This window comes from Dromaius novaehollandiae, chromosome Z (genome assembly GCF_036370855.1).
Source record: "Dromaius novaehollandiae isolate bDroNov1 chromosome Z, bDroNov1.hap1, whole genome shotgun sequence".
NCBI classification, from domain to species: Eukaryota; Metazoa; Chordata; class Aves; order Casuariiformes; family Dromaiidae; genus Dromaius; species Dromaius novaehollandiae.
The window spans coordinates 15114932-15142500 of NC_088132.1; the positions used below are offsets into that span (position 1 = coordinate 15114932).

A 27569-nucleotide genomic window follows, 5' to 3' on the forward strand; every position below is an offset into this window, starting at 1 on the left:
TGAGGAGATCTTGCAATGGTACTGAATGAAACCGTGTTAGTCCCTATCACCATGCCTTAAAGCAACAACTTCTAATGCGTTTTTTGTTCTCCCAGCTACTACCTGGAACATCTTGCTCCTTTTGAAGAGGTCTGGATCCAGCCATGTGACAGACTCACGGCCTCAGGGAGGCTTGTACCCAGGCGGCCCTATCCGCTGAATGGGCAAAGATAAGGGAGCGCCAGGTCCGCCTCACAGGGCAGGTGCCTGTGATCCTGGGCCTTGGACATGCAGTGGCCACACTGCAATGCTGCATCAAGATGAGATCAGGGTGTTTACCCTCCAACAAGCCCAGGTTTCTCCAGGGCAAGCTGAGGTCCCCTCCAGTAGATCCTCTAACCTGTGCTGTCACAGTGTCTGGACCCTGGAGCCTACCACAGAGCATGCCTGACCCACCAAGCAAATGCAGCCACAGGGGACTAATGCCATCCTGAAGCTGAGCAAAGAAATTAAGGACAAGAACTTCAATACTACAAGTACCACAGGACTCCAAGGGTAACACTTTCAGAGATTACGGGAAAGCCACTGGGCATTTGGTGCCTGCTGTGAACGCCTTAGGAAACCTCACTGTGACTGTGCTTACTGCCAATGGCCATCAAAAGTCCCAATCTGGGAACTGCTCAGTGATAGTGACTGCAAAAGGAGCTCCAGGAGGCCAGCACCTCTAAAGAACAGGTCACTTGATTAGTTATCTGCTCTGCTCTGATCTGATCTAATCTGAGGCTAATTTCTTGAGGTACTCAGGCTTAGTGTTCAGACAGTTTCATCAGTCTCTTTCGAAGACAAATTAACCCAGTCTCAGCCCAGCTTCTGCTTTTCATCAGTCTCAACTGCTGATTTGCTCTGCAGGACTCAGTATGGTATTTTTCGTCAGGGAATGCCCCATCATCAGTGAAACCTGGGAAAATAATGAGGAACAGCATTCTTCTGGAAGCAATACCCACAGTATGTTGTACTCTGTCCCATGTGCCTCCCTGACTTAAATCAAATTGAAGCAGAAGCTCCTGTCTCCACCGCCATCACATGAGCTTGCCTGGACATGCTAAATGTCCTGCAGCTCCTCCAGTAAAGGCTGCTAAGATTTGCCAGGATCAGACTCTTAATAAACAAAAGCGCTGATGGTGGGAAATAATGCTCACAGCTTGTGGGGGGTGTAGGTAGCAGCTTTTATTGGATGTTTCCTCTGCTAAAGTTGATGCTACTCTTTACTTCAAGATCCAGTGAACGAATATCTTTAAAATAATGCTGTGCTCAAACATTCAAAAGACAGGAGCAAAACTATGTTTTAGAACTCATGGATAACAGATAGATCCTAGAAACCAAGCTAATACATTTTAAAAAAACATGTTCAGTATTAGGAGGAAGGGAGAAATTGTCTTCCAAAAGAATACATCTAAATGCAATTGTTGTATTTTTGTAATCATGTAACTATGTAATCATGTAACTATCAGACAGGAGCTGTGATTTCAAGGCATTGCACAGTCCTGGCAAACCCGTGACTCTACAGTGAGCTCTATATGTCTTTGTGTTCCTTAACCTTTTCACAGCCCTGCGCTCCTGTGGGAAGAAACAGTCACATATTTTGCAGCAGCAGACTGCACAGTGTCAGATTGCACATGTCCCCCAGCTGTTTTAGCTCTTCCATGTGTTCTTTTCTTGTGCTTAAATGATTGTCACAGCTTCCACTGAAATCAAAAGGAGCTTTCCCCTCACCTTCAAAAGAAACTGGACCAGGTCTTAGTTGTAAAGCTGAAGGCAATTACTTTTACAACTGACTAGTGATTTTTGAGAGTTACGTCATTTAGATTTCAGACCTGAGATACCTTAAAGTGCCTTGATTTTCAAAAAATATTGATCATTCTATGTCTGATTTAAGCGCTCTTTTAAGATATTTCAAATCTCAGACACCCAAAAAATACTAATTTTTGGGTTAAATGTCACTGCACTGTCTGAAAATACTGTCCTTTGGTGATGCTGTAATAAGATTAATTTGTTATTTGGTAAATCCAGTGATAGTTTCTAGCAGTACCTACAGATCCAGTGTAAATGACATTGGTACTGGAAAAATATCTATATATACAATATACCAAATGAGTGGAGAAAACATCAAAAAAATGATTCACAAGAAAATAACCTTGGTACAGTAGCTAAAAAAGAAAATGTAGGCACTTCTTCTTCAAGAGTTCTCAGACTTCGAAACTGAGCTTCCTTTTTGCCAGATGCGCTTGCTAAGGAGAAAAATCCATGATACACGTTACTTCCTCCTTACAGGAAAAAGTTGTCAGCCAGTTCTTTGCTCAGTAAGCTGACCCCAAATTTGGAAAAGTTGAAGGAGACAGCAGTGAGGCATCACTGCCTCACAGCTATCTGTGGAAAGCTGCCACGGTCTTGCTCTTTCATCAGGACTGGCCCCCAGCTCTTCGCAATGAGGTTCTATTAATCCACTAAATGGGAAAGCAGCATGTGCGGTCCTCCTCAGGGAGTATTTAATGCCCTTCTTTCTACTTTTTGCTGCTGCTGTTTAAAAGCAGCTCACCTTCTTCACAACACACTATAGCTACTGGGAAATCACTTTCTTGGCCAGTCCTCGAGAAAAAGCTGTGTGAAAAGGCACTGTATTTATCTGCTTTCCTTACTCCTATAGCATTCTTGTGTCTGCTGCAATATACCATCTCAATAATATGTATATTAACACACATCTGGAAATATCGTAGTATTCTTCATTTTGTCAGTAACAGCTTCTGCAATAAGGATCCAAGCAAATTCTTAGCAGGCTTTTGCTTTTCTCTTTGTCTCTATAGTTCGGGCTACTGAAGTATCCTCCTCCAGCTCAGTGCCATTCCTGTACAGCAGGCTGGACGTGTTTGCTGTTAGCAGATGGAGGACATTGCTACTGGAAGGAGTTAAGAGAGCCAAACTTCCTGGAAGCCTGAGTGAAAGAGACAAAAGTAAAATTCTCACAGTGCTCCAGTTTCACTTTCTTTGCCAGCTTGGGGACGATGCCGCGGAGGGAACGGAGCCCCATCCTCTGCTCCTCGTACCACACGTTTCCCATGCCACTAACCTCCTTCCGGGCGGTCAGGTAGAACGGAGACTTGGCCTCCATCTGGCCTGGGGGCCGGTGTACGTACATGTACTTGTAGAGGAGGCAGTAAGGGCAGAGCTTGTGTCCTTTCGAGTGCTCGTGGTATATCTGGCCATAACACACTTTATTTGCGCTCACCCTGTTTTCTCGCTTCACACTATCCGTTCTGGCAAAAAAAGGCCTGTTTTGGGAGTCTTTGAGCAATTCAATGTCACCAAACATCAAGTCCGCGTGCTCCTGTAACGTTCGCATGTTCAGGTACTGGCTGTTGTATTTTACCACTGTGGACAGCAGAGCTACGGGGCTGCTGTCACCCAGGCATCCTGTCCTCCACATCTCTTCCTCGTCAGAAAGGGAGAAGTAGACGACGTTGCGAGAGCGGGCACCAGACATCCCAGCCCTGCTCAGGACCCTAAGCTTCTCCTTGAGCTTCTTGGTGGAAGAGCTGAAGGCGCTGCTGCTGATGGAGAAACCCACACCCGCGTTCTTCAGGATGCGGTCCAGGCCTCGGCGGATAGCGTGGAGGGACGTGGCTAGGAAGTCTGATCCGTCTGTTTTCTTCACCGTGATGTAAAAATCCTCCAGGAGTTCATTCAGCTTCACAGCTGGGATCTGGAACAAGAGGAAAGTGAAAGATGTGTCAGCATGCTTGTGTGCAAGGAGACACACTGCAGGTGTGGAAGATGCACTTCTAAGGTTTCTTCATGCTCTCTCTGGGGAAACCTGCTGAGGGCTTCCAGGCTTCCCCAGAAATCTGGTTTTGGGCAGCCTTAGAGTCTTGGGAAGAAGTTACATGTTTAGCTGAGCAAAAGAGATGAGATGAGATGAAAGCCCATGGTGTAAGGATGCCCTGGCTGAACAGACCCATTTCACTGGCTGGCACCTCTTTCCTACCAGCAGTGACTGAAAAAAAAGCAGCTGAATTTTTGATCTTCTTGAAGTGAATGGTTTCAGCACTGAGGTGTCACTGTATGCAAATGTCTGACCTATGACTTGAACCTCAGGTTCTGTGCTTTTCCAGTAATGTTCTAGTTGTGGAAACTTTCCAGTCCTACTTTGCACTGACATGTATTAACAATCTTCATAATCTCTTAATTAAAGTGAAGAATTAAGCTGATCATAATGAGGTGCTTGGAGTTACAGGAGGCAAGGAGAGACAATGTTGCCTTTGATTCCTTGAATATGAGAATTAAGAAACATGGAGAAATGAAAAAAGAGAGAGAAAGAGGGAGAGAGAGAGAGAAAGAGAGAGAGAGAAACCCCCCAGCATTTTCCCTGTGGGATCACAGTGCTTCTTTGGGCCATAAGATGTCACTATTGCATTCAGACTGGGTTGACCTACAGGCACAAGGTTCATACAAAGCCCTCTACAAAAGCATTGCAGACAACGTAGAGGACGGCACATTTATGTACCTGCAGTCTTCCCACAGCGTAGGAGACCTAGGCACTTGCAGTGCGGGCCCCTGACCTTGGCAGCCAAGGGCTTGGGGACAATTTGGCAGCCAAACAGCATGCCACCTCCCTGAAGCTCAACCACCACTCCTAATAGGTTGAGGGAGCAATATTTTGTCTCTGCACCACTAAGATGCCTACGAGCCGCAGCTGTGTGGTCTGCCACTAGTCTAGCATGACCGAAGCACATCTGCAATACCCTTCGAGGAGGTGTTGCATCTCCTCACCTGTATATACTGAATACTAGTATCTGGGGTGCTGCTCTCTCCTCTGAAAGCTCTCCTTTGTCATACGGGAGTTTTATGTTGGTCACTCTCCCTCACTCACACTTCATTCTCCTCACGCGAAGAAATGTCTTAGATCAACCTAACAAAGAAACTTAGTTTAAGAAATGTGAGTGGGGCTTTCTGTACTTTTCTGGACGGGGGTCTTAGACACAGTTCTTACTTTGATGTGTAGATTGATTTTGCTGGGAGTTCATTTTGGAAGTAAACTCCTTAAATGCTTTGAATTGCAGTGGCTAGGTCTCAGAGCAGAAATCATGTCTTCAAGAGACAAATGCTGAGTTGTTTGGGTAACAACAGGAAATCTAGTCACATGGCATCATGAGGACAAAGTTGGGTAAATGTTTTACATACCGAGAAATCTTTTGTATCACTTCGGGTTTCCAAGCTACTGGGTCACCCGTAAAAGCAATAAGGTGTAAATTAGAAAAGATTATAGCTTTATGAGAGAAACTTGGAAGGTCCCCGAGACCACAAGAACCTAAAGAAGGCTGAAATCCCATCTCTTTCCAATGCTGCTTCTCCAAAATTTATGACAACTTCATTTGACAAGATGGGCTGGTTTCAACCTCTGAACAAGCTGTATTTTGCTAAGTTTTCTGACCTTAGTGATGTCCATGTAATCCCTGAGTCCTCTGGTCATGCACCAGTATCTCCACACGTTGAGAGCATAGAGGGTAGCCTTGGTGGTGTTGGGGCTCACAGCACTGATACACAGGTACTTGAGGTCGTCGTCAAAATTAAAGACAGGAAACTTGTTGAGCTTAGTTGAGTATGCTAGAAAACAAAGAAAGCGCATAAAAATACCTTGGCCTAGTGACACATTAAATCTGGCTAAGAGCAACCTGGAGTTGTTCACAAAGTGTGAGGATTGTAAGAAAGATGAAATAGAGGATCCCCAGGAAGATTGCCCACAAGTTTGTCCACCTCAGCTGTGGTAGAAGGGTCTGATGTGCAGCCGCCCTGAATTTGCCTCAGAGCTAAGAATTTACTGGCATACACAGCTAGTAATAGCGAAGGAGTAACAGAGGATGTTTTACTTTGTTGAGGAAGAAAACAGTGGGTCAGTGGCAATGGCAAAAGTTTTTCCCTTAGGAGTTGACTGAGGAGGAGGTGAAAAAAACTCACGCTATTCCTATATAGCCTGATCCTGTGCTGCATGTGCTTCACACTATCAGTTTGTGCAAACTGGACATGCAGTGCTAAGCAGGATTTTTCCACTTACACCTGCTTTCTAATCTCTATAAAACGCAACAGAATCAGGCCCTATTGCTTCAGTGGACCAAAGCAAGGTGCATTTTGATGAATGTTATGAGCTAGGTGGAGATGCTTGGTGTGCATTTCTTAAAAGGAGAACATCAGCCTCACAGGTGGGAACTGAAAGGAGAGGATTGATGAAGAACCTTCTTGTAGATGTTCAGACACTTAATGTCACTTATGAAAGAGTAATACATTTTTATGGTATCACTATAATTTTATTAGATCCACTATACTTTAAATGTACTTTTTACTGGCCCAAAGCCAATCGATTCAGCAGCCCAAGGAATGTCAGCCCTGACAGGGTACTCTGAACATCTGTGCACCAAGCTGATGAACCAAGGGCTGCCAGCTCAGCTCAGCAGGCAAAGGTGTGCACTCAGGAGGAGGGAGCTGCCAGATTTCTCCCACTAACCTTCAACTCTGCAGCCACAGATGAGTTTCTGCAGACCTAAAGGTATGGCAAACATTCTGCAAATTGGGAAGAGGTAATTTTTTAAGAAATTTCAATGGTTGCAGCTTTTGATGTTTAAACAGTAAACAGAAGGTAAAGGAACTGTATAAATCTAGGTGAAGAACCCACTGCAAACAAAACAAACAAGAAAGCTGAATGGATACTTCATGCAATGGCTAATGACATAAACTTGCTGTCTGACCCTTTGGGATCTGGCCAGCCCTAGAATGAGGGTGCTCAATATGTGGTCCGTGGACCCTTGACAGCCCATAGCCTTAAGAGTCCAAGAAAGATTGCTGGGAAAAGCACGCTATGCAGAGGGCACATCTAAACAACCCACATTGCCATGCAAGCCCATCCAAGGCACCGAAGAGTGGAAAACACTGAAAACTGCTCTTCTAGGATGGAAAGCACTGAGAGCAAGCAGAGGTCTCACAGTGTGAGGGGACTCTTCCTTCCTTCCAAACACAACAGCTGCCTAGTGGACAGAAAAAGGGCTTATTTGGAACTGAAAGGTAGGCTGCAAGGATTTTCTTCTAAACTGGGCTGTGTTTACAAACTCTGTTCATGGCAAATGACACTCTTCAGTCTATACTTTTCTTTTGGTGCCTGCTGTTTGTAGTGTCCAGCAGCTGCCTTGTTCTCTTCTTAGCTCAGGGGATCTTGCTGCAGAACATGCAGCTATCTAAGAAATTAATGGAGCATAAACTAGGATGGAAGTTCCTTTGGTCAGTGGTTTCACAGGCTCTTCCTGCTGAATTTCTAGGTGGACAAATCTGCTAAAGAAAGGCCAGGATACTCAGAAAAATTATGAGTTGTTCAGCCACTAGCATTCTCCTCATCAAGAGGAGATGCTTCTGGAAGGGGTCATTGCCACCACTCATTGGAAAGACAACGGCTAGCCTTGCACACCCCCCGCATTCACAGAGGGAGGTCTTCTCACCCCTGTGGCAGAGGCCATTGCAGCTGGCCTGTCTCCCAGTTCCCGTGACCCTGCATTCATGAAGCTCAGGTTACAGCCTGGCAGCCCCCAGAGCTGCCCCGAGATGCCAGGACTGCCCTGCAGCGCCCCGGGTGCACTTGGGTCTGTTCCCTCGCTGCCCAGCGCAGGTCCACAGGATGACAATTCCTGCACTGAGTGTGGATAGACAACATCTGAGTCAAGACTTAGGACCAGCCAGCAGTCCACACCGCCATCGCAGCAGCTTCAGACACCTTTGTGCCCTCAGGCCTTGCTACAGTGCTCTTGCAATGGTCATTCAGGCACTGTTCACCTCCCACCAATAAGGAAATCTTAGGTCAAATCTCCGTAAATCCTCTCTTCCTGTGTCTGATGACCTTGAACCATCTGGATATTTGCCAAGCCCATTTACTCTCAGTACTCACTCCCCTACCATATTTCCCCCAAAGTTGCCTGCTACTCAGCTTCCAAGATACCATCTGCAAAGCTATCATAGGCTCACGCTGCTGGCCAGCCCATGGACTGTTTCTGAGAGCACGAAGAACTCCCTGGAAAACCAAGCCCACTGTGATTAAGGTCCTAGTCATACAAAACAAATTCCCCTGGAAAATGTAAGAGCACTAACGTCACTGAAGTTCACCTGCGGAAATTAGTCTCACAGGTACATAATTTCTGACAGGCCTAGGTTTGAAAACTGTAGCCTGTGTTGCCTGAACCACAGTATCACTAGGACAGCTTATGCAACTGCAACAGAAGACACACTTAGATTGTTTCTGCCTTTCCAAGGCGCAGTTTATCATGTACTGTTAAGTTGTAGTTCTTGATTTCTCCGAATTGCAGATTTTCAAACTGTGGGCTTCTGGTTTGGGCTGACCTCTGATACTTGACAGTGATAACAATAACAGCTTGTAATCAGTGTTGCTCCAGTCCTGAACTGAGACAGTGAACAAAGCACTGCACGAGAACAGACTAAACAGACGGTCATTAAAGGACATTTCATATCTTGTGCATGGTGATGCCTATTAAAGTCTACATCACACTTCTATTTTTCTCCTCATCAGACACCTTGCCCCTTCTTAAGAAACTATTAAAATCACTTTGAGTTGTTACTATGGCTGGAAAGTGTAGCCAGTTCAGAAAGCAATGGCTTCTCTGATCAGTGTGTAGCTCTGATATTTGTAGTAAAAGAGCCTTGGTGTAATAAAATCAAAACAAAATAAAACAATGACATTAAAATGGCAGGTGTGTATCAGCTACTATCTGTAAGGGTGCTTTTTATCATCAGAATGCTGAAACAAGAATTATATGATATTCCAGTCCTGCAGGGAAATAGAGCTTCCTTACTTCTATTTTTTTTATCAATGTATTGAATATTTACCTTCTTTTGTCCTGCTTTCCAGGGGAAAACAGTTTATCCCATTCAATCTGGGAGAAAGCAAAGGAGTTCTGGTAGAGGCTGGGGCTTTGGTTCAGAAGAGCACCAGTGCACACGCCCTGTTTAAGCGTACTCCCATCCTGCACTCTTTACTGACTTCAGTGGCTGTGGACCAAACCACAGAGCTCTTTGCCTGATGTTGCCGCATGATGTTCTGCCTGAACCCCTCCTGGAGTACTTGGAAGAGGTCTGGAGGCAACTGGCAGGAGACACTAGCAAAATCTACACCCTCACGGAGCATGACAGGGGTTCTCACTGGCACCTCTCAGGCAGAATTTGGAAAAGCATTAGGTGACCAGGAATATACATCTAATTTTCGGAAGGGCCTTACAAAGACTGCAGCTGAAAGGACAGGTACTTTGGTTTACCATCACATTGATACTTTCAGGTTCTGAATTTAAAGTCCCACGAGACTGCATATTTGTGTGTAACTCACAGGCTATCTGTGAAAGCAAGAAAATTCTGACTTGTTAGCATTGTAGATATGACATGTGTGACTGACAAACCTAGACGATCTCTTGCACCTGAGTGTCTCTGAGTCCTGTTGTCCCACCCCAATAGGTCTTTTGCCTCCATCTTCCTGGAGCTTATCTGGAGGCTTATTTTCAAACAACAACACTTTTCAGAGAATGTAGGCTACGCATGCGAAAATACATCACTTGAATGCTTCAGTAATGATAGTTCCTTTGAAAAAGTCATGTTTGTGTTTGCTTCACCTGATGGCACTCCAGCAACGTTAACAGTCCTTACAGAAACTTGCAGAATCACATGAAATGGCCACCTGTACAGGCACAGAACCTTCTTTCCAAATTTCTATCACTGAGATGATTTATTGTATGGGAAAAAAAAACACTTATATATGTTATTGCTTGCCAAAGCATGCACACACCCTGCAACTATCCAGAAAACTATGCTATTATCTGACGGTTTGTGGGGAGCCCCATGCCAGAGCTTTTATGTTTAAAGGCACTTTCCAAGTGTCTAGACACCTAATGCTCTGCTCCATCCTAGGGTCAGCAGTTGTAGTATGTGTGTTTGGCAGGAGAATAAAAGGGGGTTGCCAAACAGGTTATTGAGATACCATCAGAACGGGCGAGTTCTCAAATCTGATTTCTCTTTAAATCTCTGCATTCTTCCTTTCACTCTGCAAATCAGCAATCACTGTCTCAGTGATCAGAAAAGCCAGGGGACTGTATTCATCCGCTCCCTAGGGAAGCAAACATGCTAATCTACCAACCACCTGCCATAAATACACAAGATAATGATCTCTGTCATATCTGAATGCTCCTAAGTCCCCCAAATTTGTATTTCTGTGGCCTTTGCTCATTTTTGTTGTCAGCTCATGCAAAGGTACTGACACGTATCACGAACTCCAGGCAGGTAACACTTGTGTTCAAAAATAGCAATGATTTTACGTGACGCAACAGCCTGGCTCTCAGAAGGTGAGCTGCGAGAAACTACCGTGCTGACTGTCAGGGTGCCCACTGCGCACAGGCATCAGCGGCTGATAAGACACTGACTCTGCCTGACCTGTTTATGACCTGTACACGCTGGAGTAGGAGCTCTGCTGAGCAGTTTGAGGCTCTCAGAGACACTCATTTTACAACCATGTAATGAATCCCTTTTCCAGAAGGGGCTCCACACCCGGCATACTGGAAGACTTCAGGCAGTGTGGAAGAGGTGAAAGGCTGCAGTCGGAGCAGATGGTGCTACAGAGGGTAGGGCTTAGCTTTCGGTTTCATAGCATGGGTGACACTTGACCTGCAAACAGGTTTCTCAGGCAGCCCCATGCACCAGAACAGCATCTGGCCACCCTGAGCCTCCCAAGACATTTCTGAGGGCCCCCCACCAAGGACCAAATGCAGAAATCTCCTTCCAAATGCAGGTGAACCTTGTGCTGTGGAGTTAACTGCCTCATGGCTAGCAGTAGCCTTTCTTCTCAGCACCTAATGCTTCTGTCTGCCCAGCCCAGGGGGTATATTTGAAGCAGTACGGCTGCCACATGGTTTTCGTCTTGTCCTATTCTCTTCCCAACCGTCATAGGTACTATTTGCCATTTTGCTTGGGGACGAGAATAATTTAAAAACTTGTAAGTACACACAAGGAGTTCTGCAGTGAATAAACATGTTATACATAGGATTTTGCCTTCAAGCTCTTCCCAGGTATATACAGCTTTTGGAGAGTAAGCAGCAGCAAGCATGTGTCCTGCACTGCCAGTCTTGAGGGTATATTCTCTTTTAGGCACTTACAAGAATTTGGTTCTTAGAGCAAATTGTCCATATACAAATGGCCAGATGTAGCCATCCTTTTTCTCATAAATATTCTCATTGAGCGCTAACCAATGCTATCAGTCGTGACGGTTACGACATAATAAACCACTGGGTTACTCTGAAGAGAAATCTTGCACCTCTTGCCGGGGTAGCTGCCAAGTTCTACTTGGCATATATTATAATGTAAACAACCAGCTCGTTTCAAACCCCACCCTGCTGATGGGGTGACATCTGACATCTCCAAAGCATGTCTGAAGAGGCATTATGCCATAACAACCCTGAACAACTTCTGCATTGGTTGCAGTGATGTTATTCCTTTGTAAGCAATGTCTAGAGCACAACATTCAGGTACATTCAGCCGCAACCAGGAGACACCATAATCTTTGTGAGATTGTCCTGGAGAATGACTCCAGTCTACCCAAGTCACATTTCTGAGCACCGAAGACCCCAGTGCCCCAGGGCTGCTCACAAAGTCTGTGATCTTCCCTGGGATGGTAACCCTTTCAAGCATGAAAGGAGGAGGAGAGGACACCTAGCCATCCCAAAGACTGTGGAAGCACAGCAGTTCTTAATGTGGAAATCTGGATTAAATCAGAGTACAAAGGGAAACCAAAAGCAGCTGAGTTACCAGAACTTCACTATGTTGTTTAGCTGAATCTGCATTAACCAATTATACTCACACTTAGACCCAGGGGAGGCACTTTTTCCATGTGCAGCAGACAAAGAAGACCATCTAGGCACTTCCTATCACCTGTCCACATCTCCAGTTTTCTGTCTCTTCATCCAGAAACCTCTGTTTTTTCTTTCTGTTTGTCACTAAAACCACTGCAGGACCTTTGAAACTATGCCTCTACTTTTCCCATAAACACCATCAACTCAGAGGGGCTCCCTCAGTCTTGGATAAAGGAACAGCACAGTTGCCCTACTGCTACCACTGTGCAGCAAGAAGGGGATTAATTTAGTAGAATTTGCCAGGTGATGTAAATCCAGTTCCAGAAAAAATAATGAAAATTATTTTCCTCTATTCCTCATCCACCTGAGGAAATTCCTATGTCATCCAGTCCCTATGGTCCTGCACTGACTTCCTAATACCAGCCCAAACATGCTGCTGTTCTTTAGCTGGCAGTTGTCTCAATGATTTGGCTTTTTTCTTTTTCTCATGTTCCTTTGACAGAATCCAAGATACTCTGACTCTGATTCTCAGACACAGTTGTCATCACATGAACGGGGAATTCCTCAGTGGAATTTTCTTGCAGCTCTCAAGGCATTTTTGCATTTGCGATGTTTCTCTTTTAGAGTAAAAGGGTTTATTGGCTTTATTGGCTTTAGTTTTCCAGTCTTAATTTTAAAACCTCTTCTTGGAGGGAATATGAAGCCTTGACAAGCAGCTGTCTTATATCCTTGGATGCACGTTTCGTTTAATTCTTGACTGACATTAAAACAAAACTGTGTATAGAGCAGACCTTACTATTGAAATTCTAAGTGCAAAATAGAACATTTGAAGCCAAACTATGCCTTGGAATTTATGTAACTGAACCACAGATCCAGATTCAGGAAAACATCTTTATACCAGAAAAGCTCTTAGGATGTAAGTTTTAAATCTTACTGAAGTAAGATTAAATAAGCACATGGTTAAATCAAGCTTGCTTTTAAGTACATTCCTGAGCAGGGAAGGACTTACGCAAATGCCTAAATGTTTTCCTGAAACACAACCCCAGAAGTTAAACAGGGCATGACAGCAACTATTTCTTGGTGTGCCTATTTGCACTTTCCTAATCAAAATGCTTTGCAGGCCCATGGGAACTTCTTAACTATGCTGATATTCATACTTCAAAAGCATGAGAGAGCTGTGCTTTTTTCTGCAATGTGTTTCAAAATGGTAAGTAAGTTGTTTACATTTGATTAAAGAAAGCAGTCAATTTTGCAGAAAACAGTTTATTAAATAAATGAGAATTGGTCACTATACCTAATTACAGACAGAATACTGTGAATAAAGCATGCACTTATCACAGACATCAATGACTTTATCTTGATTATGTTTGAAACGGTCTTTAATTCTATAAGTTTAAGGCTGTACCAATACAAATGTTAAAAATTAAAAAGTCACACTACCATAGTAGCAAACATTGTACAGACAGTGAAATCAATCTCTAATGCAGCAGAACCAGAGTTCTTAAAAATTATTGGAAGGGTAATAAAAATGGAGCTGAAGTGTGATAAAGATCAGAATCTCTCTGGAATTTGCAGATCAGTGAAAGTAAATGTCATACTCCAATTAACACACAACCAAACCCATTATTTTCAAAAGCCTAATTATCTGAAAGCTGAGCAAGGGAAGAAGCTCAGGCACCATAAAAAAAAGACCTCTTGGTTTTATTTTCTTCTTATCATTGAGTGCCCTTTTGTTCTCAAACTACAAAACTGCATTTTTTAAGGAGAGATCTAAGCAAACTGTGGTGAAGCAAGCAGCAGTGCTTGCTCCATATGTTTGCTCCATCCTAATTAAAGAGGAGAAAGGTGTCTTGCAGCAACAAAAAAAGGCCATATCTCAATCGGCATAAATGACAGACAATTTTGTTGAATTTATAGGTCTTTACCTGTGAAGGACCTTACCCAGTATGAAGTTTCCTTCTTTGAAATACACAGCAGAGACAGCGATGTGGCATCCACATTGCACCTTATCTGCTCCAAGTCAAACCGCATGCAGCTGACAGGTAAAAATTGCCAGCTCTGTAAACCCAGTCTGGAATCTGAGGCCCAAAGTAGTCTGTATAGTCTTTCCTCACTTACACTGGTGAAATCTGTTTGTTCATTTTCCCCAAGCCCCTGTGGAACCTGATTTCTTCCAGACAGACCATAATTTGAGGACAACAGTCAACCAGGTGGCTTTGAAAATGGACCACAGTTCACATTTTTGCTGAGGTTTTCAGAAAAGAATCCAGTAATCTCTCCCTTCCCTTCAGATATTCCGGATTTGTAGAATTTAGCATCAAAATCTTACTTCTCCTCAGTAAATAATGGTTATTATGATCTCCCAAACGTGGGAGCAAGAGATCTGTTTAAGAAAGTGCCATGTGTACAGAAGGCTGCATTTTTAATGCTAGAAATGTATCGCTTTTCATGCTAACATCTGTATCTTAAATAGCTGAGCTCTGCAAGGTTTTGGGGCTTGCAAAGGGTTCTGAGAAAAAAACAAGTCCCCAAATTCCACTGAGGTTTGGATAAATAACTCTTTCTTGGCTCCTTTCAGAAGCTGAGCCTAAAATGCTGCATTTTTCTCTGAGAAAAAAAAAAAAAAGTCCTGCAAAATAGTGCAATTCAGACAACATGCAATTACCAGACCATAAGACTGACAATCAAACATGTACACAGAAGGCATCACAGTGATTGGAAGGTGATATCTAATCCACCACAGTATTAATACCAGCACTTGAAACCAGTGAATGGTGATAAAAAAGGAACAGTTGCAATAGAGCCTTTCACCTGCCACTGACAGCAATCTAACTCCAGGTCTACACCTGCAGAACTACAATTGCATTTCCAGCTTGCAAAGTACTAAGTAAGTGGTGTTGATCACTTTGTTGATTCAAATTTAGCTGAAGGAAACACAGACAAGTCTAGTTTCACAACAGAAGAGAAAAAGATGGGAAAAAAAAAGAAACAGCTGTTGTGCTGTAGGAACCCAGGGGCCAACAGGAAGAAAAAGCCAGAAAGACCAACTGGTAAACCCAGTGCAACTGATGGGACAGTGGAGAGTAAGATCTAGCTATAACTGGAAGAAATAAAAGAGAAAAGACCCTCTGTCACTGCCTTGCATATTTAATGTTAGGGCCACATAGGCAGGAGCTCTACTGAGTCAAAACTCTTCACTCACACTAGTGGAGGCATTTGTTCATGTAAGTGACTACAAGAGCAGCAAAACAATGAGGAAACACATTGCAATTGTTCTCTCTGTTGGGGCACAGAGCTGGCTTTAAAATAGTAACTGTACGTATGAGTTCAATTTATTGTTATTTTACCAGTCACACAGTTTTTCTGGCAACTTGGTATTCTAACTTGAAAAGTATATTCAAGATATTTAAAAGATCTCTCTCCTTTGCACCTCTCAGTAAAGATGTAAAATCGATGGTTAACCTTTTTTTTTTTCCTGGATAAAATAGTGTTTTAAAGAACAGTCTAGGTATAGGTGACCATGCCTTGAGGTAGAAAAAGGTGTTAGACAGATGCATTTCAGCATTCCTCTCCAGCCTGTTTCTGTTTTATGATTACAGTATGGTATGATTTCAGGCTGTCGAAGTCTTACCAAAATCAGAATGAACTCATCAGCCCTGTGTATGTGTATACACAGTATACAGTATATAACAGTATTTGTTATACTGCCAGGTTCTAAGGAGAGGGTGGAAAAGGAACGGAAAATGGAGTCTCAGAATTATGATAAGCAGGGCTTGTCTGGCAGGAAAACACTTGAAAAGAATTAGACCGACAATCTTGGGCTTGAATTTGACTGAAGGCTTCTTTTGCAGCAACATAGCTCCAGCGGCTTCAGTGGAGGCAGAAAACTGAGTGGAATCCACCACTTGACCAAGCTGGCACTTGTTTTCAAGAGCAGACTCACAACTGTTATGAGCGCTAACAGTTTCTTATGTTAATCAGAGGATTGCTTTCATTAAAAGGCGTTTTTAGAATGTTCCACAATTACTCCAAATGGCTTCGCTAATCACTGGATCTGTAACTAATGGGAATATTTGGGATTACACATTCCTTCTTACCCCATCTTACCCCATACATTTACAGTTGTCATACTGCTGCAGTATGTGTAGCAGGGGAAGATTTTCTTTTTTTTTAGCTCTATGAAGTTTTTTTTTTTTTAATTAATGAGAAGACACTTTCAGGAAAGATGGAGGGTTGCTTTTCTCTCTCTCTCTCTCTCTCTCTCTCTCTCTCTCTCTCTCTCTCTTTTTTTTTTAACTGTTTTTTAACCATCATCCTGATAAGTGATCATCTATGCAGAACAAGATATTGGAAGTTTGGCACCTCCTGTCTACCACAACATAATGATTCCTTCTACAGAAGGCATTAAAAACTGGCTTAAAACAGGAAATGAACAGCAGAATGTACATTTTTATCATGATATACATAAAACCTGCTAGCTGGCACAGCCTCTTAGTACATTTCTCAGTTAACGACAATGGTGGTGATTATAGCAGCAACAGTTAGCATTTCTAGAAGTATCACGTAAATGTACAGATGTCAGATTTACAAAACATGCAACATCTCAACAGCAACATCACTGAATCACACAATGCATAGAAATATTATTATTAATATTTGGCAAGACAGTGAATTTTTTTAACAAATACTTTTTATAAATCAAAACAAAAAATTAACAAAATCTACTTTTTTAAAAACAGTTCTTAAAAAAGTTGAGTTGTGATTATAATTCAGGCAGAGTTAGAAAAGCCAGTGAGTGGAACTTAGCCTTAGAGAGAGGTTTAATACTGAGGATGAATCAGTCACTTAGGAAAATTCACATTGTTAGGTGGAAATTTGGTACTGCTGAAGCAAACTATGCTTATGAACCGCTATTTGGGGAGAAACAGTGCTAATCTTGCCAGTTGATAAAATGGGAGAAAACACATTCACATTATCAGATTAAAAAGATTAAACACAGTATGCAGGGAAAGATAAAAGCCTTACTTTAGCTGTTTTTTCCTAGCACAGCTCACCATGAGACCAAGGGTTGTCATAGCAAAAATGCTTTTCAAAGGCAGAGTTAAAGCCACCAGATAATTAAAACAAATGGAAAAGATTTTCTAATTCCAGTGTGAAGCAAAGTAGGATATTAAAGAACAGCTTAGAGATGAGGATTATGCTTGCCTTCTTTAGAGAGAAGACAAAAAGTTCTGTTGTGTTTGCAGGCTTTCCCAGTGCCTTTCAACTGTCTTTATTGCACCTACGTACCCTGCCATTGCTTTCTTTTCCATCTTGAATAATCTGGTCTGCTCTCACAGATTTGAAGATGACCCTGAGATACAGGGATCACCCAGGCAACTGACAATGCAACTATGGCCAGGTGAAGCACTTCGCTGTGCACTTTTTACAGATTTGTTTCACTAGGGCTGGTCATGTGCTCACAGCTAGGTACATGGTTAAGAGCTTGAGCTGGCTGGAAACACAAGGCACAGGCATGTGTTTCCCACACACCAAACCCTGTTCACAGGATGCACAACAGCACCACCAGGGTTGCAGGCACTGCCGTAAACCACAGCAAAATGCGGTTCTCACCACTTCCCAACATGCCAGCTTTCAGACTCTCTTAAGACATTTCATGTCACATTCTGTCCACATATCTTTGAATGCTCTAGACATTTATGCATTGCATTTCATACAATGAAAGGAGCCCAGGCTTTCATGGAGCTTGCAGAAAAAGCTCCCACAGAAAGTGAAGACTGCAAGACCTGAAAGATAAACAACATGCACAAAATGAGGGGCTCCACAACGTATTTTACTCTGTAGTCATAACTCAGTGGACATTCAGTCTCAGAGTCACTAGGAGAAGATTTGTCTGCCTACACAAAAGTTACCATAATCATTTCAAAGCCAGTTAATACTGCTTTTCCTTTCCTGTCTATTTGCATCCACTGCTCAAGATACAAATGCTGAAGTATGACTCCTGCATTGGCTTTTTTCAGGCTGGAAGTTTGACATGTAATAAGGACATTACATAGAGTAGAAGGGAAGGAGGAATTCTGGTAGGAGCAATTTAAAGCAGACCAGGGGCTACCTCAGGCTACATGCCATTTAGACCAGCTAAGAATACGCTACAGTGATGGGAGGACATTCACAGCAAGATCTGCCTTCATAAAGTAGATTGAATTCTAGGCATAAGAAATGTTAGAGAGTTTTATTCATTCAAAAAGAACAGCTGCAATGGCAAAGATAGTATCTGCCAAATTAATTTTAAGAGTTTGTTTTTACAGTGTAAAAATAACGCTCACAATATCTTTGTCCAAAACAACATTTTGTATTTTCCTGATTTTTTTCTCCTTATTTGGCTGTTTGGTTATTTGCTAGACATTTTGGACGGTCTAAAACAGTACTAATCAAAAAACTCAAATTCCATGAATGCAATAGACACAGGCTGGGATTTCCAAAGTAATGTGAAAGAGCTAAACATTTCCTCTAATTCCCACTGAAATTCTATCCTACTGAATTTCAATGTTAGCACCTTCTTCACCAGTCTCTTAGAAATCCCAGATTTTGTGAACAAATCTTTTATGAATTACAAAAGATCAAATCCAAATCTGAAAGGCTATTGATTTTTTTGGACACTGTGCTGTTTAATGACTGCTGAGTGCCAGTATAAAAGATTAGGCAAAAACCTCCTAATCCATTTGAAACAGAAAGTCCATTTCCAATGCACGGAAAGTTCATTTAATCACATTCATATAATAAAACAAATAGAATTTTGTCTGTATTACCCTCTAACATTTACCAATTCAGGGAGAAAACAGGAGATGAATTCCTCACTTGAGAAAGAAACTCTAGAGACTATGTTAAAACCCATCAGTTCATGTAACAAGCAAATTTTGTGACAAACTATTTTTTTTTCTCCTCAGAGTAGAAGCTAAAGCTTAGATATCACTCTTGCTTTGAACATACTCCTATGAATGGCTAAGGTCAAGCTTTCCTACAAGATCACAAATGTCTCCGAGCTGTGGGTCTTTTTAACTTTGCAGCATTGCACTGGGAGGAGAGGTGCTAGAGCACAACTTCAGCACAGCTTCACAGGACTGCAGCCAGAGCGTGGTGGGGAAAAATGAGCTGGCATCTGATCTGCCTGAGTGGAGCTGGTAGCAGTGCAACCATGTATTTTGAGGGGACTCTGAGAAACTTGGCAATCCTGCTTTTGCTCAGAAGGGTAACTCCATTGCTCGCTAGAGTTATGCTGCTCTGGAAGAGGTGAAGCAGCTAGCTAGAAGAACCAGTCCCCTAGCATCCCTGGTGGCTTTTAGCTTTGTATAACCCGTGAGGAGACACAGTGCAGCCTCGTGTGTCAGTCATACACTGTCCATCAAGCACCATGGGGAATGCACTGCCATTTAATTGCGCTTAAGGCTTCCTCCCATCTCCTTGGTGAGCAGATGCCTACCTGATGTGGGTGTCCCTGCCCAGCTGCCCCAGTTCTCAATTTTTGGAGAGTGGTGCAGCAACACCCACACTGTCTCTGCAGAGCCAGCACAGACATCACAGGAGATGCACAGTACTGTTCCCCACCAGCAAGGCACACTCAGCACACGGAGACCATCACCTGAAAGTATAATCTGAGTTTCTTTCTCTAAGAATATAGCCATGCTGTATACTAGACTGCCCTCTCTTCACACTCTGCCTCAGCAGTAAGAGAACGGATTCAACACATACATGAAAACACAGAAAGAAAAGGCAGTGCTCCTACCTCTTAAGGACAAGGACAGCAACTCTACTTAAGGTGAAACAAAGTCATCTCTTCACACAAAAATTTAGCTAAAGACCTTGCTTTAAAAATGCAAATGCACTTCCAGCCACATTTAATGGCATATGGTTGAATCTGTCTCTACCTTAACACAGAGGCATGAACTAGCTAATTTCAAGAAATTAAATGACATTTCTGCATCTTGTAAACATTCCTCCTTCCACTACATTCACAGTGCCTTTGGGAGTACCAAATGTCAGGGAGATCCTGCTTCCCTGTGGCTTGCACCACGTAAGATTTCTATTATAGAGAGTGAGCCCAAGATTTGTGTGCTGTCCAGGATCGATCATTTCAGTGCTGTTTTGAGGATGTCAGAGGAAGGCCAAACAGTGCATAGATGCAGTTCTGGTCCCCTATACAGGAGTGAGTGTCATCTTATTTCATCATATGAAAGCTCTCCCACAAAAAGCAGAAGAGAAGGGGAATGTTTCAAACATCCATGAAAAGTTTGAGTGGACAGAGTGAAAAATCATAAAAAGTGCATTAATCTGGCTGCATGGCCACACACTTACACTGATCTGAGTATTATGAGAGCTGGAAGCCTCCACAGTGCTGGCGAGCAGTAGCCCATGAACCCCTGTGTATCCAAGGTGAGGCTGTCCACCCTGGCCGTGTTATCCCCAAAACACAAGGTCACTTGACAAGCAGGGAGGGAGTTCTCAGCCAAACAGCAGTCCCCTTTCCCCATGTTGAAGATGCTGGGAGAGAGGCATATGATAGGACTGCGCTGCTGAAAGGAGCAGAGATGTCAGGGAAAGGGAAGACCAACCAGTCAATCACAGTCACTTGCTGCTTATTGTCTAGAGGGAGGAGGATTGATCAGTCCATGCACCACATGTGCTAGTCATATCAGTCAATGCAGTTACAGTATGTACGCAAACACTGTGACAAGAAAGGGTAAATACGAGCCGAACAGGGAGGAAACCTAATGCAACATGAATTTCAGTTTTTTTCTAAGGCTGTTTCAATTGCTAGGGCAGCCCAAAATCTTGACTGACACAACATCTGCTCTTCCTGACTGACACCTTTGCACCACACATTACTCATGCAAGCAGCAGAACGAGATCCAACCACAAACATCTGAGAAAAGCAGACACAGCAGTATATCCTGTAGCTTTCATCTACTTCCTACACAGGTTTCTAGGAGAAAGAAGAGGGCACGTACACTATAAATGAAATAGCAGTGCACATCAGCTTCTAAAATACAAAGACAAAATAACTCCAGATTGTTGATATTCCTCAAGAAATGTAATGTGCAACAGGGCAGCTGTTTCCATTGTTAGATTGTCCTCTATTTCAATAGCCTGGGTGTTACTTTCATAGAATTATTGCATTATGTAAATGAAGGTGTGTGCTGTTGTTTTTAAGGTACCTTGTCACTTTAATCTACAACATAGTTCACAATGAGATTTCATTCTCCTGTACTTAAAAATACATTCTTACGTGTAAAAATGTATTTTAAAGTAAAATAGGCAGTTTGCAACACCCAGCTATCAAAGATTTCAACTTTAATTACCTGCATGAATAGAACCCACAATGTTATACATACATACATAAGTGATTAATGAAACAGTGCTTAAGCTGGCAGTCCAGGTGTCCACAGCTTTGCCCAACTAACTGTGTAATCATATGAACAGATCCAAGTGCATCTATTGTGTACAGCTGCATCCAGATCAATTCAGTGACATCTATGTATAATCCACAATGCTGCAGTCTGACTCTTGGCTTGCTGTCGTGGTTCCCTTGAGAAGGCTGCCTGGAAAGGCCCGTGCTAACCTCAGTGCAGATTCACCCACACAGCGTGCTGGCCTCTGCATCTGGCCTCTTTCTTAAGGGGCATGAGTGTCCATAGAAAGCGCAAAGCCAAATTTTTTTCTTGCTAACACTGAAGAAATCTCTCAGAAGCTGGTAGATGGTTCTGAAGGCAACTAGCATGTCTGCAAACTATATGTAAGGCTCTCAATTTGCGTTTTTCTTTTGATGGGTTTCCAAAGTTGCAGTAGCTGAGCTAGTCTAATCATTTTCCAAAACTGATAGAAGAACATCTTGCAATGCTTCCTCCATCTCCTCCCACAACTAGCTCTGCCCCTCAATACTTGAACCTCCTTTGAGCAAATTCAGTTCAGTGATCTGGCAGAAAACTATACTCCTTCCATCTTTTTTTGCTTCATTGGTTTTCTGCAGTGAGTGAGTTTAACTGAGTCATTGAAAGGGTCCAGATCAAAGAAAGGTGACTGGCAGGAAAAAGGAAGGGAAAGAAGAGAGAGAAAACCAAGCCCCTTTTGGACACAGCTTCCAGCTTCTTATGAAAATCAGTGCCTGTGTTGTAGGGCAAAAGCACTGTTTTACATCAGAGCAGAATTTATTCAGGAGCACAGTCGACCTCCTGCAGTGCATCTCTACAGGTGACCCCAGCCAGCCACCGGCTTACAGGCTGTGCATGTTGGGCAGGAGCAGCATGGTGCTTTGCGAGATGCACTTTTGATTCCGTGGGAAAAGGCAGTGGTCATCAGAGCCATGGTGAGATAGCCCAGCCCCCTTTGCTTCGGCAGAGGAAATCTTGTAGGAGTTTGCAGCACTGCCTCTTGACCACACTGCCACATGTGGCTTATCACAAGGGAAGCTGCACACCACCGTGGTGAACTTGCAGCTTACTGGTGGAGCAGGTTTTGACACCCTCAGCCAGGGTGTGGGTAGTCAGTTACAAACAGTTGAGCTACCATCGGTCAGCTGAGCCAAAGTAAGTGAGACATCTATCTTAGCCTCCTGCCAACATGACAGTGGTTGAAACTAGAAGTCGTCCTCCCAGTCAGCTAACAGCGCTCCCAGGGACTTGATACCAATGGTAATTCATAAAGCTGTGGTCGCTCAATTCCTTGCAACTGTCCACAGATAAAGATTGGATAATACGTAGTGCTAAATGCCCTTCAAAGCTAATATATCTACTTTTTGGAATATGATACTGCTTGGGTATCATGTTCTGGCCATATGTGTTTAACTGCTTCAAAAAGCAGTCTGTTTGGGGCTGCCCTGCCAGAATTTGCCAGGCAATCTGCCATCAGCACCAACTGGAAACTGGAATTAATAGAGATGCCACAAAGCAAAACAGAAATACCCTTATACTACCAAGGCTCTTGCAATAAGCACACATGTTGAACAATTTATTTCCCAACCAGACAAGCAAAATTCGTTGACCTGCCTTGCTAAGTTAAGGTTATCAGAGAGGCTACCTCACCCGGACCACAGCCTGGGCGTTAACACAAACCATCTTCAGACTGTAGAAAACAAAAAGCAAGACTGTATACGGGTTGAAAGCCTCAAAATCATGGGAAATGCTTTTTATTCTCTCCTAGCTCAAAACCCAGGAGTGCCCCTTTTCTTTCTCCTGGGTCATACTGAGCATTTTTGGCTCCTGTTCATGAAGTCAAGGTCTGTGGTGAGACTGAATTACAGCACTGATGTGAATCAGCGTTTCAAACACCTGCCTGCAACAGAACATATTTGCTGCCAGTGATATGCTTTCTTGGAGACAAGAAAATCTGTGGAATTACCACGCTAAATAGGCCATGTAGAATAACCCACTCTGAAACAATAAATCTAGGTCCTACCCACAGAAGTTGGGTACCATTTCCAAGCCCCAAGTCTGGTAATGGTGGGAGAAACAATTTCATTGTAAGGTACGTTCTGTGGGGCTTGAGCAAAGAAACACAGCTATACCATGGGGTGACTTCTTTTCCCTTACAAGACAAGCTCAAGGCAACTTTTCCCAGAAAAGCGGGGCAGGAAGAGGAGAGGCCAGCAGGGACCCAGACAAGTCCTCCAGCACAGGAACAGGAAGGTGGGGAAGCAGGTCAGATCCTGCAATAGCTGCCGCAGGGAAGTGCCAAGATGAGTGCTGATGGGGCAGAAACACAGGATGAAACCTTCCCTAGCCATTGGCTCCCTGGCTGAGCTCTGCCCCGGCATCACTAACAAGCTCCTAGTCCTGGCACACCAGCACACACTGAGAGAAACTGTGCGAGTTCTCACCAGCAGGCACCAGAAACAACATCCCACAGAGAGCAAAACCAGCACTGCAAAACTATTTTTAACCGCAACTTATTAAAATCATTTCCATGAAAAGATGAGTCTGCGCTAACAGCAGCCAGCTGGTTGGCATCCTCTGGAAGCTGGGCAGCTGTCTTGCTGACAGCACCCCGAAGCCCACACCTGTCTTTTTGTCTTTCCCTCTCCTTCACTTCAGAGTCAGATTTGCCATGGCCTGGAAGCCACAGATCCAGCTTGCACTGATTTCAGTAGCACAGCTCTGGTGAAGCTGAGAAGACTTCCCAACAGGAATGCCCATCTGTGTCCACTGCATCACAGCCTACCCTACAGCCCTAAGGTACAGGTGCAGGGGACTGCAGATTTGGTGGTTTTACCACCGTGCTGTGTGAAACACTGGGACGGGTGGCATACAGGAAACCAAAACTTTGTACCAGCTTTGCACCGTGTGGAGCACAAGGAGAGCAGGGTCAGACAGTGCCACCTGCAAGAAGCTTTAGATGATGTCAGTGGAAATCTCTGCTCTTAGGCCTGCCAGTGGAACATTTACTACCCCCAAAACATCTTCAGTAGGGCTTAAATGAGGCGCAGGCATTCTGCCACCTCCTCCATACATAGGAACATTTCATCCTAGCAACACACAAAGCAAGTCTTAAATGGCACCTGGTAGGTTGTTTTTACTTCTTTTTGCTATCTTTATTTCACCTTTTCTTTGGAATTAGTGATAATTAAACTCACTGCACAGCTGCAGATCTAAACAATGTGGAAGAATAAGAGCAAGCAAGCATAAAGAAACACCATCTAAAACAAAAACTGTACAGGAAAAAATATTCAGTGACGGTTTGATCCAACACCTATGGTAAGTCAGCTGCAGTTGACCCTCACATTGACTTCAGTGGACATTAGATCACCTCAGTAGACTTGTCTAAAGTCTCATCTTCACAACGCTAGGGTATCCTAGTAGAACATTTCCATCTGTATTGCTGAATAAACTCTGTTGAATTACTGGAGAAATTGCCATACCTCACTTTAAAGGTCAAGAATTATTATGGCTCATTGAAATATTTAATTTGTTAGTCTCTTCCCTGTACTTGGAGAACAGTTATGCTGCAAAGTCAAAGGGCTGGAAAGCTAACATTCATTATTTCAAGGCTTTAAGGACTGACTTCTGCCTTCAGATTCACATACACATTTTTCATTGTCTATAATGGACATAGATTGTGTTGCTGACTTCAGTTCAATGTGTTTTCCAGCACTTAAACTATTTGGCTTTTTCATTTTCCATACTAAACATGAAGTTATGATTACACTCTCTATTTTATTTTCTGTGGAATTCAAATGATGGCTTAAGATGTATTTGATGCATTTTTTTCTGTATGATTTGGGAAAGATTATGGATTTTTCTGCACTCTTGTATTCCCCAGGATACTGAAAGAGTGGCTCTAAGTTAGTAGATTTTACATGAAGTATACACAATGACAAAATACTAATGACCAGTTTTTACTTTAAGCAGTTAAAACTATCTGTGTAACAGTGTTTTTGTTTTTTTCATTAAACTTTTGCATATTGTTGAAAACAATACTTTTCAGACTAAAGGCCAGTGACATTTTGATCACTGAGAATCGTCAACAAAAAAAAGTTAAAAATATTTCTTAGCTGACTTCAGGAATTTGGTTTTTTCCAACTGGCATAAATGAGAGTTAGGAAATAAAAGAAAAAGCAGACAGAAATTGTTCTAAATGGTTTCACAAACTTACACTGATGTCTCTCACTGATTTCCTGGTCTTGCTGATGAAGAACAAGCCAGCAGACAAGAAGCAGCAGCCAATGATAAAGTTTGCCTCCTCCACTCTAGGAGGTTAAAATAAGAAGTTGGAAAAAATACTTTAAAATAGAATCCCTATGTAAGCCTCTCTGGGGATTTACACTCACTGACGTGTGCATGTTAAAAACGGTATTTCCAGTCTATCCTGCATTGCCTGAGAACCACTTTTGCCCTTTAAAAATCTGCAATTATATTATAACCCATAAGTAGCTTTCATTTTTGTATTAACACTATAAATACTACGTTAGTATTACTAAACTATTTCTATTGACTTATTTGTAAGAAGAAAAATATATTATATATTTATATATTTTTATAAAGTGAATTAACACTGGAGAGGGGTGGGGGGGGGGAATAGTGTACAATCACAGTTGATGTGTATTATTGGGCACAAATTCAATGTTTGAAACAAAAAGGAAAAGAATAAACTGTTCAGCTTATATCCCTCTTTCAAGCTGTGTCGGAGGAAGAGTCATAGGAAGCTGACACTATGAAGTTGCCAGTGTTGGAGTGGCTTGCCATGGACTGGGCAGCTTGCTGGCTCAAGTTATTACAGATCAGCACGAGCTGGTTGCTCTGTGCTTCTGACAGGGTGCTACAGCTCTGGTAGACGCTGAAGTTGGTCTTCCTGCCGGGGATGTTGCCTTTCTCGCACATTGTCTTTACCATCTTGGCAAGCTTGTTTTTCCCCAGGGCTTGGCAATTGTACCAGTGGAGTGCGGCCAAGTTGACAACGGGTTTGATGGATAGGTAGAAAGGTGCGTCCTCATAGCGCATGGCGGGGGGCCGCCGCTGGGCATACTCCTTGTAGTCCTGCACAGGGCAGGTCTGCGGGGAGTGCTGGGTGGCGTACACCCGGGAGTCTGTCCCTCCTCGCTTGCTCTTGGCATTCACATCTCCGTTGTCCGGCCCCATCCACTCCAGGTACTCCAACCCCGTCTCTGTCACCCGGAGGCGGATGTCTCCCCACTTGAGGGTGGACCCATGGAAACCTGTGCAGTGTCCAAACGCCTTCGTGTTGTTTAGCCAGACAAGGTTCAGCAACCCTTCAGGATTGTACCGGCTCAGCAAACCTCTTTTGCGCAGGATAAGTTCATCAGCAAAGGTGAGCTTCATGGATTTGTGTGGCTTGTTTCCTTTTCCTTTACACCTCAGCTCGATCTGCTTTTGTTTTAGAGCTTCCTGGGACCTCTTGAACTCCTTATCCCTGGTAATACTGTACCCATACCTGTGCTCCTTGAGATACCGCTCCAGCCCGCACTGGTAGTTGGCCAGGCTGTTTGGCTCATACTCAGACCCGTCCTTTTGTCTGGCATCCACAAAGAAGGACGCAAGGTAGGCATCGAGCTCTTTGCAGGGGATGACGTAGATCTCCCGGGTCTCAGAGGGGTACTTGGAGATAAGGAACTCCCGGAAGTTGCGGAGAGCCGTCTGCGTGCTGCGAATGGTCTTCTCGTTCTGCTCCCTGCTGAGCTCCGCCGCTCTCTCGTCCTGGTCTGAAAGAGGGAGAGGGAGAAAAAAAGCAGAACAAAACAAAAGAAGCAGTGAGTTTGTGCAACGCTTCTTCTGCCCAAATAAATTTCCTTAAAAAGGAAAAAGAAATAAAAATCTATTTCACAAAAAGCACTGGAAAACATCATTACATACCTGTCGCATGATTGAAAAGCCAACTTCAGTTTCACAAATGATGTTACTAGAATATGGCAAAAAAACAATCAAAATGAGTTCGTCATGACAGTGGGGCACACTTTTGTGCATGAAGATTTGTGGAAAACTCTGGGATTAGAGGCAATCTGCTTATTAGAACAAATGCAAGGTAGGAAGCTTTTCTGTGGATTCCAATGCTATGTGCAGGGCCCAATCCAAGTAACAACCCATTCTGAATTGCTTCATTTGTGAAACCAGAGGTGGTACTGGTTCCATTTTTTTGTTTCTTTACAAAAAATAAATA

At 43.2% G+C, this 27569-nt stretch overlaps 3 protein-coding genes across 3 annotated transcripts in view; 1 reads left to right on the forward strand and 2 right to left on the reverse strand.

The window, feature by feature from the left end:
- INIP (INTS3 and NABP interacting protein) overlaps positions 1–8771 on the forward strand; it is a 39935-nt gene extending 31164 nt beyond the window's left edge. The window contains exon 7 of the transcript XR_010386160.1: positions 96–8771. The gene's annotated coding sequence lies outside the window, so the exon portion shown is untranslated. The remainder of the gene's footprint in view (positions 1–95) is intronic.
- On the reverse strand, positions 2930–3799 carry LOC135324936 (uncharacterized protein KIAA1958-like). Its single transcript, XM_064502048.1, has one exon. It carries the CDS (start codon positions 3515–3517, stop codon positions 2930–2932), a length of 588 nt encoding a protein of 195 aa, XP_064358118.1. The 5' UTR covers positions 3518–3799.
- Positions 8772–13156: 4385 nt separating the features above from the next.
- LOC135323562 (uncharacterized protein KIAA1958-like) overlaps positions 13157–27569 on the reverse strand; it is a 69517-nt gene continuing 55104 nt past the window's right edge. The window contains exon 3 of the mRNA XM_064502047.1: positions 13157–27114. Within this exon, the coding sequence (XP_064358117.1) occupies positions 26069–27114 (1046 nt within the window). The 3' untranslated portion in view covers positions 13157–26068. The remainder of the gene's footprint in view (positions 27115–27569) is intronic.